A 15,961-nucleotide genomic window follows, 5' to 3' on the forward strand; every position below is an offset into this window, starting at 1 on the left:
TTGCAGCAATATAAAGGGGCCCTGTAGCAGCCTCCTCTTCCCCTGGTTCCTGGGTTTCCCATCGTTAAGGGGACAGTGACTATAGCATCAGGAACATAGAGGATATTAACAGCACACAAGAGATGCTGCACTGCTATGACAGCACGGTCCCTTGCCCTGAAATCTTTTAAAATGGAGTTTGGGAAAAATAAAATAAAATATAAAAATAAAACAAAAATATAAAAATAAAAATAGAAGAGTGGAGAAACTCATGCAGTCTTTTGTATGACATACTTGTAGCAAATCCTAATACATGACAAGGCATAGACAAAACAAGGGGAAAGAAATCACTTCACTGATTCAAAGCATACCAGACCTTTGGAAACTGCAGTAGGGAGGAAAGCAAAAGCATTTCTGGCTAAAATGCAGTGTGGGAGTGAGAATGAATTCTAATGCACAGACTCTAAACAATGTCCCTTTCAAAGGAAAACTGACAGTATGAGAGCAAAGATAGCAAGCCATACGCCTAGGAATAACACTGCAATGTATATGTTTTCTAGGTGATTCGTATCATGGCTATATCGTAGCCTTTCAAAGCATTTATTTGCTTTGCTAGCGCTGAAAGAAATATGCTTAAAAATACCTTAGCCTTATTAACATGAAGGTCACTTACACTATATGGTCTGTTAATTTGAATTGAAAAACAGTCCTCTAAAAATGCTAAGGTATTATCCATTCAGAACACCCAATGCATCTCCACTGATCCCCAGCAAAAATCCTCACAGTCTGGCTGTCATTCAGCCACTGGGCTCATTCTTTGCCTTGGGAACTCCCCCTGCACTTCACACTGCTGTGAAGTGTCTACTAAACAAAGTTGCCTAATGCTTTGAAATCCTGCAAATCCATTGTTGGGAAAAAAATGCACTAGAAAACATACTGATAACTTTGCTTTAATGTGGAGGAAGTTTTGTTACAGCCACTAATACTCCCCCTGCCCCCAGACCAAAACAATAAAATAAGTTTTGCCCCTTGAATGCATGGCATTCAAAATTGTCTCCTTGTGTAGGTCACCATAGTGGCAAGCTGGCTTAAACCCAGCCTTCCATGCAATATACTTACATTATTTTATGCTAGTCTTATATTATATTCCTACAGGTAACTGCTCTTTCTAGTCTCCCTACTTAAAGATTGACTATTTCCACTGTCTTATCAGACTTACCAGAGGATTGACCTCGATTAGTGGCATCATGATCACTGTCTCCTTGCTCACTGTCTCCATGACCACTGTCCTTAGAGCTTACTATGTCTGCTTCCTGGAATGCAGAACTAGACACAGAAACATCCTTACATTAGAATAAACATGAAAGAGGAAGTCATAAAACATTCTTCTGCCATCACATGGCCAAACACGGTGCTGCATTCACCCACTCCTGCCTTGCTGCACTGCTTCTGCAGAGGCACTCTGTCCACCACAAACAAAACTTGTGTTTTCGGACATTGCTAGTCTAGCTGAAACGGACAGCAGGCATTAGCACTCTGCATGTTTTTCGTGTAATCGGTATAATTAATTTGGTATCACTTACATAAGCTGGATAGCTAAATTATCACTTAGAGGCCAGTGTTATCTGGTACACCCTGCAGAAGGATTCATAAGTATTTAAAGCACGTTTTAGGCTAATACACGAAATGAGATTTTGTTCTCTTTTCAGATGATTTTGAAAAGAGTTCAGAAAAGCCGTAATTCAGACTCATTTAGTTGATAGCATTTTTTAATGCGTCTACATACATCCGTTTCCCCACTGCTTTGCTACTATTTTATGTCTGCAGTAAACACATCTCTGCATCCCATTCACACTTGCTAAAGCATGCATTATGAAAACACGATTAAGTTCATACCTGTTTACCCGTCGGGGTCTGTCAACTAGATAACTGAGCTCAGCACGCTGATGTTTCGTCTAGGAAAAAGAAAATATTAGGAAATATTTGATCTCTTGATACTTCCGTAGCCAGCATCAGAAAATATAGAAGAGCAGCTCACAATATTCACTATAAATGGTAATGTTTAACTGCAAGTAGGCCTACACAATCTGCTTCTAGGACGTAAGGAGAGAAACCCACCAGCCCTCGCCTCTTCTTCACACATATGGGAAAGCACAAGGGATTTTTTTCCCTGAGTTCTTTGAGACAAGATTCACACATGTCTTCTCACAGTGCATGCTGTCAAGCATCACAAGGACTCCCACAAAATCAGCGCAACTATTTCTAGACTTGTGTACTGCTTGCTCTAAGGAAAACTTATTGGAATCTAGTTTTTGGTCTGTTTTTAATTCCAGCATATAAAAATAGGCAGAGACAGTTTAGTTGTTGCACACTAGGGGAGAAAATAAATCAAGATACCCTCGGGTCCTCAAAAAGGCAAGAGGAGACAGAGTTTTACACACATTTCAAGGAAAAGTCCACTTTAAAAGCCAACACTAGACATTTTATTTCAAGATGTAGCCAGCCTTAGAAAACATCATTCAAACTACCTCTGCCAGACTGGACAGCATTGAGGTTACAGTATTCACATTAAGAGAGAGTGTTTTCATTAGGACACAAGCAGAGGGGTACCAAGGGTGTGTATGAGCTAGCTGAGTAAATGATTACCAGGGGAGTTATGATATGGCATACGCTTTGATGGAGATTCTCTACACGCTAGGCAACACAATACAGAGAACAAGCTTAACAAGAGGGAACTTTAAATCTGCATGTAATTTGACAGAAACTCCTTCTCGCTACCTTTCTTTGAGAGTTCAGCTTTAGGTTATAAAGGGCTGTTCAGGCAGAGGTAAGAAAAGTCAAGGAGTAAACTTTAGCTCACAAATCCCTTAAAGTTCCTGCTAACTGCAGAGATTGTAATGGTCCCAGAGGAGGGGGTTTCCTTTGGCAGAAGAGGTTTGGGAAAGGGTTTGGAAACACTAAAAGTGCAGTCCCCATATTTCTCCCTGTGATTATTCCCAGTGTTATCAGAGAGGCACAGCCCCCTGCAAAGCACCAGCAAGCCCCCGGCCAGGAGAGGACCCCTGGACGTGAGGGCAGGGGACGGGCAGATGAGGTGCAAAAACACCCCCCCCCCCCAACAAAAAAAAAAAAAAAAAAAAAAAAAAAAAAAAAAAAAAGCGGGGACAGAGGAGCCCGAGGGGGGAGGAATTGCGGCGGGGGGAGCAGTACGGGGACGGGCCCTCTCCCCCCTTACCTCGCTGGAGAGGATGCTGCCGTTGGAGATGATGTCGGGCTGCTGGTCGGCATAACCGGTGACGATGGCCCCGCAGGGGTTGTGCTCGGCGTCGGTGCTGCGGGAGGGGCTGCAGGGCTTGAGGAACATCAGGTCGGTCTTGGCGGACTCGGGGGTGAGGCAGACCTGGTAGCAGTAGTTCTGGTTGTGGTGGTGGGAGCCGAAGCTGCCCGCCTCCTCGGCCGGCACCTGCGCCGGGTTGCTGGGCACGTTGGAGCTCTGCACCAGCATGATGTCCGACTTGCTGAGCTTCTTCTTGCGGGCCCGCGCTTGGCGGCTGCAGCAGGGGCAGCAGCAGCAGCAGCCCAGGCAGCAGTCGCTGGCCAGGCAGGTGTAGATGTTGAGCTTCTTCTCCTTCTGGCAGCGCACGGCCAGCACGATCATGGCCAGCAGGAAGACGAAGGACACGGAGCCCAGCGCGATGATGAGGATGAGGGTGAGGTCGAGCGACGCGTCCCCCCCGGAGCGGCTGGGACGGTGCTCGCCGCCTGCCCCGCCGCCCCCCGCGCCCGCCCCGGCTCCCTGCCCGCCGCCGCCGCCGCCTCCGCCGGGCCGCTCGGCCGCGCCGTCCACCAGCACCACCTGGATGGCGGCGGTGGAGGAGAGCGGCGGCTGCCCGTGGTCGCGCACCTCGACGAGCAGCTCGTAGGGGCGCTGCGGGTCGCGCTTGGCCGGCACCCTGCGCGCCGTGCGGAGCTCGCCGCTGCGCCAGTCCATGCGGAAGAGGCTGGCCTCGTTGCCCCGCGCGATGCTGTAGGTGAGGCGCGCGTTGTCGCCGTCGTCGGCGTCCACGGCGGCCACCCGGCTCACCAGGTAGCCCGGCTCGGCGCCGCGGGGCAGCAGCTCCCTCGCCGGGGTGCCGTTGCGGCCCGGCACGGGGCTGACGATGGCGGGCGCGTTGTCGTTCTGGTCCACCACCACGATGTTGACGGTGGCGTTGGCGGCCAGCGGGCGCGGCTCCTCGCCGGCGTCGCGGGCCTCTACCTGGAAGCTGAACTCCTTGAGCTGCTCATAGTCGAAGGAGCGCAGCGCGTAGAGGAAGCCGTTCTCGGCGTTGATGGAGACGTAGGTGAAGACGGACATGCCCTGGATCTGGCTCTCCAGGATGGAGTAGGCGAGCCGCGCGTTGGCGCCCTGGTCGCGGTCGGTGGCGCTGACGGCGTAGATGTAGGCGCCGGGCACGTTGTTCTCGCTGACGAAGACCTGGTAGACGGGCTGCGAGAAGCGCGGCGCGTTGTCGTTCACGTCGCTCACCCGCACCTGGATGGACTTGCTGGTGCTGAGCGGCGGCCGGCCGCCGTCCCGAGCCACCACCGTCAGCGTGTAGGCGTCGCCGCCCGGCTGCTCGCGGTCGAGCGGCCCCTCGGTGACGATGGTGTAGTAGTTCTTGAAGGAGCTCTTGAGGCGGAAGGGCGCGTCGCCCTGCAGCAGCTCGCACTGCACCTGCCCGTTCTCCTCCGAGTCGCGGTCCGACACGCTGAAGAGGGCCACCACGGTGCCCGGCGCCGCCGCCTCGCTCACCGCCTCCTTGACGGTGGAGAAGCTGATCTCGGGCGCGTTGTCGTTGGCGTCCAGCACCCGCACCAGCACCTTGCAGTGCGCCGGCACGGCGTTGGGCCCCAGGTCCTTGGCTTGCACGTACACCTGGTACACGCTGCTCTCCTCGTAGTCCAGCTCGCCGCTCACCTCCAGCCGCCCGGTGCGCGGCGCGATGCCGAAGAGCTCCCGGGCGCGGGCCGAGATGTGGCTGCTGAAGGAATAGATGACCTCGCCGTTCTGCCCCTCGTCGGGGTCGCTGGCGTTGAGCTGCAGCACCAGGGTGCCGGGAGGCGAGTTCTCGGGCAGCGACACGGTGTAGACGGGCTGCTCGAAGGCGGGGACGTTGTCGTTGGAGTCCAGCACCCGCACGGTGAGCAGGGCGGTGCCGGTGCGCTGCTGGGGCTGCCCGCCGTCCACCGCCGTCAGCACGTAGCGGTGCACGGCTTGCTGCTCGCGGTCCAGCGGCTGGTCCAGCACCAGCTCGGCGAAGCGGTTGCCGTCGCCCTGCGTCTGCACGTCGAGGGAGAAGTAACTGTTGGGGGTGATCTCGTAGGTGCGCAGCGAGTTGGTGCCCACGTCGGGGTCGAAGGCGCTCTCCAGGGGAAAGCGGGTGCCCGGCGTGGCGCTCTCCGAGATCTCCACCGTGAGGTCGGGCTCCGGGAAGGAGGGCGGGTTGTCGTTGATGTCCAGCACCTCGATCTCCACCCGGAACAGCTCCAGGGGGTTCTCCAGGAAGACCTCCAGGTGCAGCAGGCAGGAGGGGCTCTGCTTGCAGATCTGCTCCCGGTCGATCTTCTCGTTCACGTAGAGCACCCCGGTCTCCAGGTTGAGCTCCAGGTAAGGGCTGCGGGAGTTGGGCGCCGTCTGGAAGCGGCGAGCCGAAAGTTTTGTAATGTCCAAGCCCAGGTCCTCGGCGATATTTCCCACGAACGTGCCATGCTCCTGCTCCTCCTGCACCGTGTAATGGAGCTGGCAAAGGGCCCCCTCCACCATCCAGAGCAAGGCGAGGAGGAATAGCACGACCATCTCCAAGCGGGGAAAGAGAGCCCCCCTCCCCGACACCACCTCTTCCTCCTCTTCCGAAAACCACCACCTCCTCCTCCGAAAGCACACAGCGCAGTGTGTGCGCCTTTGCCTGTGTGTGTGAGTGTGTCTGTGCGTGTCCGCGCCTCCGAGCGTGCGGGGAGAGAGAGAGAGAGAGAGAGAGGGGGATCGGGGGAGGGGGGAAAGGAAAGGGGGGTTTGGTTTGGGGGGGGGATATGCTAGGTATTATTTCTTCTGATTCATGTTAAGATCTTTTTCTCCCCCATCTCCCTCCTATTTGTTACGAGTATTATTGTTTCACACGCTGACCAAATGAAGAAGGCAGGCGTCCCCACTTCATCTGTGATCTTCGGAATAAACGGCCAACTAATAATAGCTATTAGCTGGCTGTATCTATAGATAAACAGTAGCCCGCTTTTATTTATTCCGAGAGTCTTGGCACTGCACCGCGGCAGCAGCAGCGGCGGCGGAGGCAGCAGCAGCAGCAAATCCCAAGGAGGAAATTTTTATATTTCAAGATTGTCCTCGGTTTGTCTTCCTGGTGGGAGCTGGAGGGGTAGATGCTGCTGGAAGAGCCGGTGGACATGCCCTCTTGAGATGCAAGAAAAAGGCAGGAAACCGCGAAATTAAAAAAAAATAAAAAAAATAAAATAAAAATAAAACCCGCAAAAAGATTTCAGATCAAAAAAGGCAGAGAACAGCTTCGCTACCCAAAACTTTCATTCCCTGATTTCTCGGGGATCTCCTCTTTTTATTTAGAGGTCTTAGATTTTTCTCTCTTCTATCAACAGTCTCTCGTTTTCTTCTTTTATTGCTATCATTACGCTCATCATTATCACCATCACCCTGCTTTTTACGGATGTGCCGGTCAGTTTTTTTCCTCCTTTCTCGTTGCTTTTGCGTCTAACCCCTCTCTGTCTGTCTCTCTGTCTCTGCTTGCTGCTGCTGCCGCCGCCGCTCTCCTCCCGTCCCGGCTCCGTCCCCGTCCCCAGCTCCTCTGATCTCTGCCGGCAGTTTCTGAGCCGGCAGCGCTCGGCTCCGCTGTTTTTGCGCAGCGCCCGGCTCCTGCCAACCAATCGGCTGCCAGCACCGCCCCCGGGGGCGGCGCCCATTGGCCGCGGCGCACGTCAAGTAGGCTGCAGCACGGCCGGGCGGGCAGTGCATGCAGCACAGGCAGCGCAATGCAATGCGTGCAGTACATGCAGTACACCCAATGCAATGCATGCAGTGCAATACATGCAGTGAGCGCAATGCAATATAGGCATGCTTGCCCGCCCGCCTGCCAGCCCCCGAGAGCGGCTATTCCCCTGCCGCAGGAGCAGGGTCGGGAAACACCGCTCGTCACCACAGAGCCGTAAACAGCCATCTCCTTGGAGAGGGAGTTTCCACCAGCTACCAACTTTCCTATGCTACGCCCCGGCACGACGCCGTTTTTAGAAAAACCGTAAACAATGGGAAACTTGAGAAAAAATTTTCCTCCCTCGGGGGCTGCCTTAACTAATTAGTTTGTTTGGCGGCGGAGGAAAGTCCCGCTCTCCATCTGCGCAGTGTTTCCAGCTCCCAGCCCGTTCCGTTCCCCCCCGCGTTAAGCCTTCCAGTGTCCCCCGGCGGCACTGGATGCTCGGGGCGGGGGGGGGGGGGGGTATATGAGCGGGGAGGGAAGCCGGTCTCATGTCCCCGCACCGGCTCCCAGGGGTGCTGCATTTGGGGGAGGCACGGGCAGGCTCCCGGAGCCGCTCATTGCCGAGCGAGGTGAACCCGGTGCCGGCTTCCCCGCCGGGCGCCCTCGCCGAGCCGGGGCGAAGCGGAATCCCGCAACTTCACAGACCGCAAATAAATAAATAAATAAAAATTAAAACCGAGTCAATATTCATTTTTTTTTTCCCCCAAAAAATCAATTTTATTGCTGCCGAAGATCGCATGACAGCCGCCAGCGGTTATCCCCCGGGACAGGGCACGGCCCACGGGCGGCCCCGCCACACGCGCGGGGGCTGCGACGCCGCCGCCGCCGCCGCCACCGGCCGCCCACCAGCACCAACGGCGGGCGCCGGGCGCCCCCCAGCGGCGGCAGCGCCGCACTGCGCCCACCCGCCCCGGCACGGCACGGGCGGCGCCGAGCGGCCCCGCGGGGAAGAAGGAGGCGGTGGCGGGGGGGGGACGAGACCGGCCGCGACCCCCCCCACAACGCCCTCACCGGGGTCCTGTCTCCCCGCTGTGCCCGTCGGTGTCTGTCAGCCGCCGGCGGGGAGAGGCGTCCCCCGGCGCCGCCGTCCTGCCCGCCCCTGCCCACCTCTCGGCGTTACGGCACGTCTAAAGCGGGGCCGGCGGGGCCGTTTGCCGGTAAAACGGCTTCCGTCAGGGACAAATTAATAAAACCAAAAAGCCCTTCGCCCGTCGAGGAAACCGGGCACCGGGAAGCGGCGGGGCGGCGGAGGAGCCGGAGGTGAGGGCAAAGCGGCGGGGCCGGGGGCCGGGGCCGTTCTCCGGGGAGCGGCGTCGGGGCGCCCCCCACGCGTGCCCGAGGGGCGCGCCCCCGCGGCACAGCCGGGCCGGCGGGGCAGGAACCCTGGCGGGGGCGCGCACGGGGGGCCCCCCTCCTGGCGCCGTGCCCGCGCAGCGCCCGCCGGCTCCGCGACCCCCCCCGGCTCCCCGCCCGCCGCCTCCATTTTGTGGCGCGGGGTGCCCCGGCCAGCGCTGTGTTAAAGCCTCGGCGCGGAATTAAAAGCCCCGATGATCTGAGGCAGCCCTCTAATGCGAAATGACAAATTGCACTTAGGCGATACATGAACGAGAAAATGATTTATGGATTTTCGCGATGGTCTGAGCAAATGAAGGCGACATGAATTATACATCCTAATGTGCAGTATATCATTTTCTAATAACACTGGTTTAGTTCTAATGCTCGACGCTGCTCTCTTCGATAGGGGGTATTGATCAAATAAAAAGTCCGAGGGCTATCTTTAAACCGGACGTGTATCTTCGGCAGGCACCAGCTGAGGTTTATATATTTACCCGCTGCTAAAGCAGAGGGCTCTCGCCGGATCCGTGACACCGTGGCTTTTAGCATCTCCATCTGTCATCATTTAATTTGGCAGTGACTTCGCCAAATGAAGACCGATCTCTCGTATCGCTGCGTTTTGCTCCATGCTGCGCTTTAGAAACGTAAATAGATGACATCAGGTCTGTAAATCCACCGTGCAGACGGGGATAGCACCTCGGTAAGTCAAAGCCTTTTCTCCCTGCCAGATGTCTCTCGTGCCGCCTTGGCACCCCAACCACCACGACTGCCCAAGGGGCATTTCCTGGCAAGGAGAACGTATGACAAACGATACTCGCGCTCAACCAGAACTTTCCTAGCGTCTCCACTCACTGGATTTCACAGATTTCCTTCAAGAGAAAAAAACTTTGCATTTAATTCATGTGTACTGGGAGAGAGAACCAGTATGAAAAACAGTGCATGTGCCTGAGGGGAGGAGGAGCTGTCAAATGGGGGGCTTAGCCCCAGATTCAGCTGCATTAGAGTGCCCCAAGCCCAGGGTTCCCCCCCTCACAACCAAGTACCTTTGCTTTTCATCACAGAGTAGCAGTGAAGTGTTCATGACATAAGCTGTGAGTATTCCCAATGATTTAAGTTTTTCCTAGGTTAAAGTATCTCATGACACTGAGAAGGACAAGCAAGGCGTGCCCTTGCATGAACTGGTTTAGAACAGATCTGGGGAAGATGAAGGCAGAGGATCAATGCATTCATTTGGGGGTTAAATCAGTGATTATTGGGGGGAGGTGAGGAAAAGCTACATTTCTCACTACCCAAATGAACTGTTGCGGTTGTTCTGAAACAAAAAGAGTTGTGTAAATCTGAAATGCCTAACTGCTGCATTTTGGATTGAACAATTGCTTTCCTAACCTGGAAAAACACGTTTTTTGGAGTAGAAAGCAATTCCCAGCTGTTTAGTTGAGTCACCAAAATGATCTTCTGGTCCCATTCTAGGTATCAGCCTTACTATTTGGCCAAGGAACTTTGTGACGGCTTTCCTGGCTGGATGTTAAGAACACTGAGAATTGGGATTTTTTCCCCTCCTGTCTTCTCTCCCCCCAAATCTTAAATTGCTATTACTTGTTTAAAAAAACATAAACCCCACCCATGTCCTCCTTTGAGACAATTAATAACAGCGCTTACTGCAGGAAAGATTACTGGAATCAATGATGTGATTAGGATTGTAAATAAGAACTAAAAGATGTCACCATTAGAAAAAGCCTGCTTTGCTAATAGGAAGATGTGTATGTTTTACTGATAGGGCTGTAGGATGAAAATCCTGCTTCAAACAGAGGTCGATACTGAACAATTTCAGAAATTAACTAAGAGGCCTGATTAAGGTTATTTGTGTCAGAGGGAAAGGTTCACTGCCACCACTCCCTCAATGGATTTCTTTCTTAATTGCCAATGAGGAGACAAAACAGGAAGGCTAGACCATTTGGCTAATCAATAAAAAAGCCTGCCTTCATGTTTGCCTGAGGAGCAGTCCTTGGGTCAGATCAATACGGCAGCCACCAAAGTTCTCGCAGAGGTCACCAGCGATCAAGATGTTTTCTGATGGCTTTTAAACAACGCTGGAGCCAAGCATCTGCCGCGAGGCTGTGGATGTAAGCAGATTCAGAGCTACGGTGTTAATCATCATCCTCATGCTTATGGGAGGACTCCTGGTGATAAAAACAACCCGTATTTATGACCTTAGACAGCTGTTTTAATAAATGAAGACAAAGTATTACTTCATTACATGCTCTGCACTGTGCCAGTTACCAGATTTGATGGAGCCTCTCCAGAAGGTGCCAGGAGTCCTTCCAAGTAAGAATTACAGTGTATGCACCACAGTCCAGAATGGAGTTGGACTGGATGCATCCTTTAGGGATTTAAGGCCAGCTTCTGTCTTCTTTTCTTTGCCCTCCTCACCCCCCAGCAAAATTCATCTGTTTACTTGAAGAAGAGAGATGACAGCTCTGTATCCAACTTACCTAATAGAAGGTGTTTCTTGCAAAATACTTTAATAAGGCAAATTACCAACCATTTAACTAGAATTTTCAGACAGATAGTTTACGGCATAGATAGAAACCAGGTATTGCATCAGTTGAGAAGCAAAATACTATCCCATGTATCAAGCCAGGCAACATCAAGCCACTATTTTCTCTATAAATTTCTTTCTACAATATGGCTCAATCAGCTGCACCCATTTCTTTGAACTTTATAGAAACACAGTTGACCTGTATCTGAATTTAACAAATGCTGCTAAGCTTGAATGATTACTGGTGCAAAGGAGGACAAAACCAGAGTAAAAAACTTCAGTTGCTTGAGATGCTGTTAAGCTTCTTCTTATACACTCAAAGCCATAGGTAGATGTAGTTACTCATGATAAAGAAAATTGTTCTGTTGATTTTCTTTTCAACAGCAAGTTCAAGCCTTGAACTAAAGCATAGCTTGTTTTGAGGTTCAGCTTGAAAGTGGTAGTTAAGAACATAAAACTTTTATTCTTATCCTCATAATACTGCACACACAGTGCTTGACAGAATAAATAGAAAAAAAAAAGATTGCCCAGAAGAATTTACATTCTTGGGCCTCAGTTATATATATATGTATATAAAATTGTCAGTGTAATTCTATCATGAGTAACCTTACCAGCTACACAGCAGATAACAACATCATTGACTAGGAAGGGAAAGGAGTAAGAGGGGAAAAATGATGTTTATAATCATTCAGTCACTTGGGAAAAGATTGCATATCTATATTTCTGTAGCTATTCTAGGTGGAGCTACTTGCACTACCAATAGTTAAGTCTGCATTTTTCTGTTTGAATCTTTCCATGAGACACCACACTCAGGTGCTTGCTTTTCATCCTTAAGTTGCAGAATGTCAGCTTTTCCATACTGTTACACACCTCAGTTTGAACATTGAGGAAGTTCCAACTGGAAAGCTGTTTAGTCAGGTATGAGGCAATAATCGAGGAAGGTACATTATTTTGTCCATGCAAAAAACATGACAGAATTCAATTCAGAAATTTTGCCACCTCCATGTTTTAGAAGAGCGAGTTTAGCAGATGGAGGTCTCAAGAGTGCTTTTTGCCATTCTCAGAATGACGCGTGAAAGCGATGAGTCCTTGAAAAGCCTCAGTTTACACACTCAGACTTATAAGCTGGTCCTTGAAGAACCTGCATGTAAGAGAACTAGACATACCCTTTCACAACTCCTGCTTAGAGGTCAGCCTGCGTGACAACAGCCCCGTGAGTTGATACGTTCCACACAATTGCTGTGGAGGATGAGCACCATTTTTCTCACTCAGGTTACTTCCAGGATTGTGCAGACTTATCTGCAGAGCTAGATATAGATTCAAAGCATGTGTACACTTACTACTCCCACTGGTGGCAGGGAAAAGGAGAAAGTAGAGGAAAAAAAAATGTATATGGAGGAAAACATGCAGAACAGCAGAAAAATAAAGTCACAAGAGCAAAAGCACAGAGAAATAACTAAAACATAAGTGCAACAAAATAAGCAGCAAGAGAAAAAAAAAAGTTTAGACTTACAAGCAAAAAGACTAATCACATACGTAAATACCCTGCCAGACTTTTCAGCATCATTCTAAACTACTGTAGCCTAACAAAAAAGCTGTTACCGTACCTTTTTTTTTTTTTTTTTTTTTTTTTCAGCAGGCTTTATATATGCATGGAAAATCTCACAACTGCTAACTGTTACTTAATTAGGTGAAGCGGGAGTAGTCTGTGCTATACATCTCAATGGCCCACCCGCTATTTGCTCTGCACGCTGGGTCCCGGTGGTGCTGTGATCCCAGCTTTTCAGTCAAGAAACCCAAGCAGAAGGTCGCCGCTGGCAGCAGCAGCCCCTGCTGAGCTGGGCACCTCTGGGGACTGTGTGTGGCCAGCAGCTGTAAGCCTGCCCTGCTCAGCAGCACCTCGCCGCAACGGGCACAGAGGTGTGCACCTCACTCAGCAAAACTGGGAAAAGTTATTAACAAAGTATGAAAGTCACATAATAAATACTTGATTTTAAAGTTACTCGTGCTGTTGATTCTCACATGCCTATGCATGACAGGTATTAAAAGATCCCTCCCCACTGCCCAGCAGCCCTGCAGTTTGTTCACTGGAGCGAGGGACCCGAGCGGTACCAGAGGCGTGTGCTGGGACAAGATCTGTTGAAAGAAAGCTTTTGTTTGATCAGTGTACACAATGAGCGGCGCTGGCGGTGTTGAATCAGGGCTGGCTGGTGCCTGCAGGACCTCAGCCTCTTTGGTTAGTAAACACTGCATGAGGCAGGTGGTACCAGGAAGGAAAAGAATGATCTCCTAATTAAATATCTTGGGTGCCCTGTGCTGTTGTGCATTACAGTATGCAACATGTACCCCCGGTCCTTGGTTTTGGGAGGGACTGTAACAGCACTGCTGAATGTCTTTAGATGTGAATGGAGGAAGGCTAGTGAAGCACCAGGGCACGATGGGGAGAGCTCAGGAGTTGGTGACAGCTTTATAGGGAGCGGAGGGCCGGCATGGTATGCACCAAAGCAGCCTGCAGGCACATGTGACTGTCTCCTAACATGCCCACAAGCAAGCTGCTGAATCACACCTGCTTCCTTTAATTCTGGTGTTCTCTCTATTTGCAGGCTTTACTATGCAAATCTTTTTGAAGTAGTACATGCATATACAATTGTATACATATGCTTATACGTAATTACACGGACCTTGATGTTGCGCTTGGAAAGAAACGACAATGCTTCGAGATGTGTGTGCGTGGGGAGAGGGGAGTGCAGCTGCCATTGAGTTCAGCAGGAGCAACGGCCAACACAGAACGGATCCTGCCTCGAGTCAGAGGCAATGTCTTTTAATTCAACGCAGGGGAGGAGGCAAAACGTTGCCCTGCGGGCAGGGCTACCCTGCCGTGGTACTGCTCAGTGTGCCGGCTTCCTGGGCTCGGTGGCTGCTCCTCCTGGCTGCCAAACACCAGTGCAGAGCCCCGGTGCTGCGGGGAGTGAGAGCATCCCTTGCCAGCAGCAGCCTTTCTGTTCCTCTGCTGCACACGGCAGCGCTGATGGAGAGCTGTGAGCTGTAGCAGCTGCTGCTTTGAAGGGATGGTCCGGCAAATCCTGCAGCTGTGGGAGGCAGCAGCTGGATCGCAAAAAATCAGCATCGTGCCCATGCAAAACGGAGCTGTGCCTATCACAGATACAAGTAGCAACGCTGCGCACTGTTGCATAGTAATCTGCACTGCCATACAGTCACGAGAGTATGTTCCCTGAATGCAAAGAGCTGACTTAAAGAAGGAGCCAATTTGGTGGAGAAAAATGTAACACGGGCAGCATGATAACTCTGCTTTAGCTAGGCATGAAAGTGAAGGGATTTGCAGAAAAACGAGGGAAAAGGAAAGCGAGACAGGAAGGGCTCAAGTTGTGGGAAGTGTAAAATGGAAGAACGAGGCATATACATGTAATTTAGGGTAGAGTGGGAAGCTGGTGGAAATCTTGTAGGAAGGCTTGGATTTCTTGGGCTTTGAAGAGCATTCAAGACTTTACTGGCTTTTGGTGATTATCATAGATTTCCCTGTAATTGGGGGACACTTGGTGAGAGGGAATAGTTGTTTCCTGTAACTGGTGGGGTCAAGATCAGAGTGGGAATATTTTGTAACAATTTATTGCTATTACTAGTTGTCATCTGCTATTGGCTTTAATTGGGAAAGCCTCATCTGGAATAATATGCTAGAAAGTTGTCTGCTGCTCTCCCTTGGGGCTGTAACGTTATGCAGTAGGGATCCAGAGAGCTTGTGTTCCACAGTTTCTGTCTCACCATACATGTAGTTTCTAAAAAGAATCTGAAGGTGATCGGAAACCTAGTTTATAATGTTCAATTTGCTTGCTGTGAAAAAAAAAAAAAAGGGGGAGAAAAAAAAGATACATACTTTTGATCCTTTGCCATATTTTGCTCAGCACAGAAAGGAACAAAAGCACAATTAGGAAGGAAGAAATAGCCTTTATGTATGGCATTACCAAAGTGCCAATAAATAGCTTCAGAAATGCTGTTCTTATTGCAGTCAAAGAGAGAAAAGCCAAATAATAGTTGTATACATTGATTTTGCAATCTAACTATAGGCTTACAAGGCAGTGTTGAAGAATATCAGCTGAAAATCCTTGACCAGAATTCAGAAAATTTTAGCATCATCATAAGCCCTGTATCTACAGAACTGTGTATATAAAACTTCAAGTATTAATGTCCCTTTTTAGAAATTTCAACAGGTAATAAATATTCTTAACCATCTTATGTTGTGGTCTATGCGGGGAGAGAGAGGATAATATCTGACTGGTATTCTGATTTGAAAAACCACAAAAAATGTGGCTAGAAAAAAAAAAGTATTTAACTATGTATGTATATATATATACAAATGTATATATATATCCTGCCAAAATGACCTTTCTGGGTAATAATTTGTTTCTGAACATTTCTGGAAGTGATTGCTGTAATAAAACAGTTTCCAGAGCTTACATGTTTTCAGGGAATGGCAAACAGACTTTTGATGTGTTACCAAAGACTGCAGCATGTACTCTTGCTTTGCTAGTGGTGGTGATTTGGAAAAACTGTTTTACTGTTCCATGCCTCAGTCTTTATAATGGGCATATTATTTCTTTTCTGTGAAATACTTCACTAGATCAATGAGTAAGAAAATCCTATACAGGAATCAGACTTCATTACCATATGAGAGCCTAATATGAGAAGGGTTGTCCATAAGCCTGCCTACTGAAAAGTGAGACAGAGGTAGAAATGTCTTCTTTGGGCATCCTTAAGGCAGAAGTCTGAGAGCTTTTCTCAGGAACTTGTTGTGGTTTGGCAGTTTGAACAGTGCAATGTTAGAGCTTCCAGTGTGTGGTGGTTTTACTCAGCTGGGCAGCTGAGCTCCACCATAATCACTCTCTCCCCCTCCTCAAGGGGAAAGAGGGAGAAAATACAATGAAAAGGGCTCAAGGGTTGAGATAAGGACAGGGAGATCACTCAACAGTTACCGTCATGGGCGGAACAGATTCAGCATAGGGAGATTAACAAAATTTATTACCTATTACTAACAAGCTAGAGAAGTGAGAAA

The 15,961-nt window shown here is 50.1% G+C and overlaps 1 protein-coding gene across 4 annotated transcripts in view; it reads right to left on the reverse strand.

Moving 5' to 3' along the window:
- Positions 1-5,948, reverse strand: part of PCDH10 (protocadherin 10) — a 30,781-nt gene extending 24,833 nt beyond the window's left edge. For all 4 annotated transcript variants that reach the window (XM_082758661.1, XM_082758659.1, XM_082758660.1 and 1 more), the window contains exons 1-3: positions 3,215-5,948; positions 1,876-1,934; positions 1,199-1,305 (exon numbers count right to left, since the gene is read on the reverse strand). In XM_082758661.1, the coding sequence (XP_082614787.1) occupies positions 1,199-1,305; positions 1,876-1,934; positions 3,215-5,818 (2,770 nt within the window). In that variant the 5' untranslated portion in view covers positions 5,819-5,948. The remainder of the gene's footprint in view (positions 1-1,198; positions 1,306-1,875; positions 1,935-3,214) is intronic.
- Positions 5,949-15,961: the final 10,013 nt, after the last annotated feature.

The sequence above is a fragment of the Aythya marila genome (assembly GCF_965140915.1).
Source record: "Aythya marila genome assembly, chromosome: 4".
NCBI classification, from domain to species: domain Eukaryota; kingdom Metazoa; phylum Chordata; class Aves; order Anseriformes; family Anatidae; genus Aythya; species Aythya marila.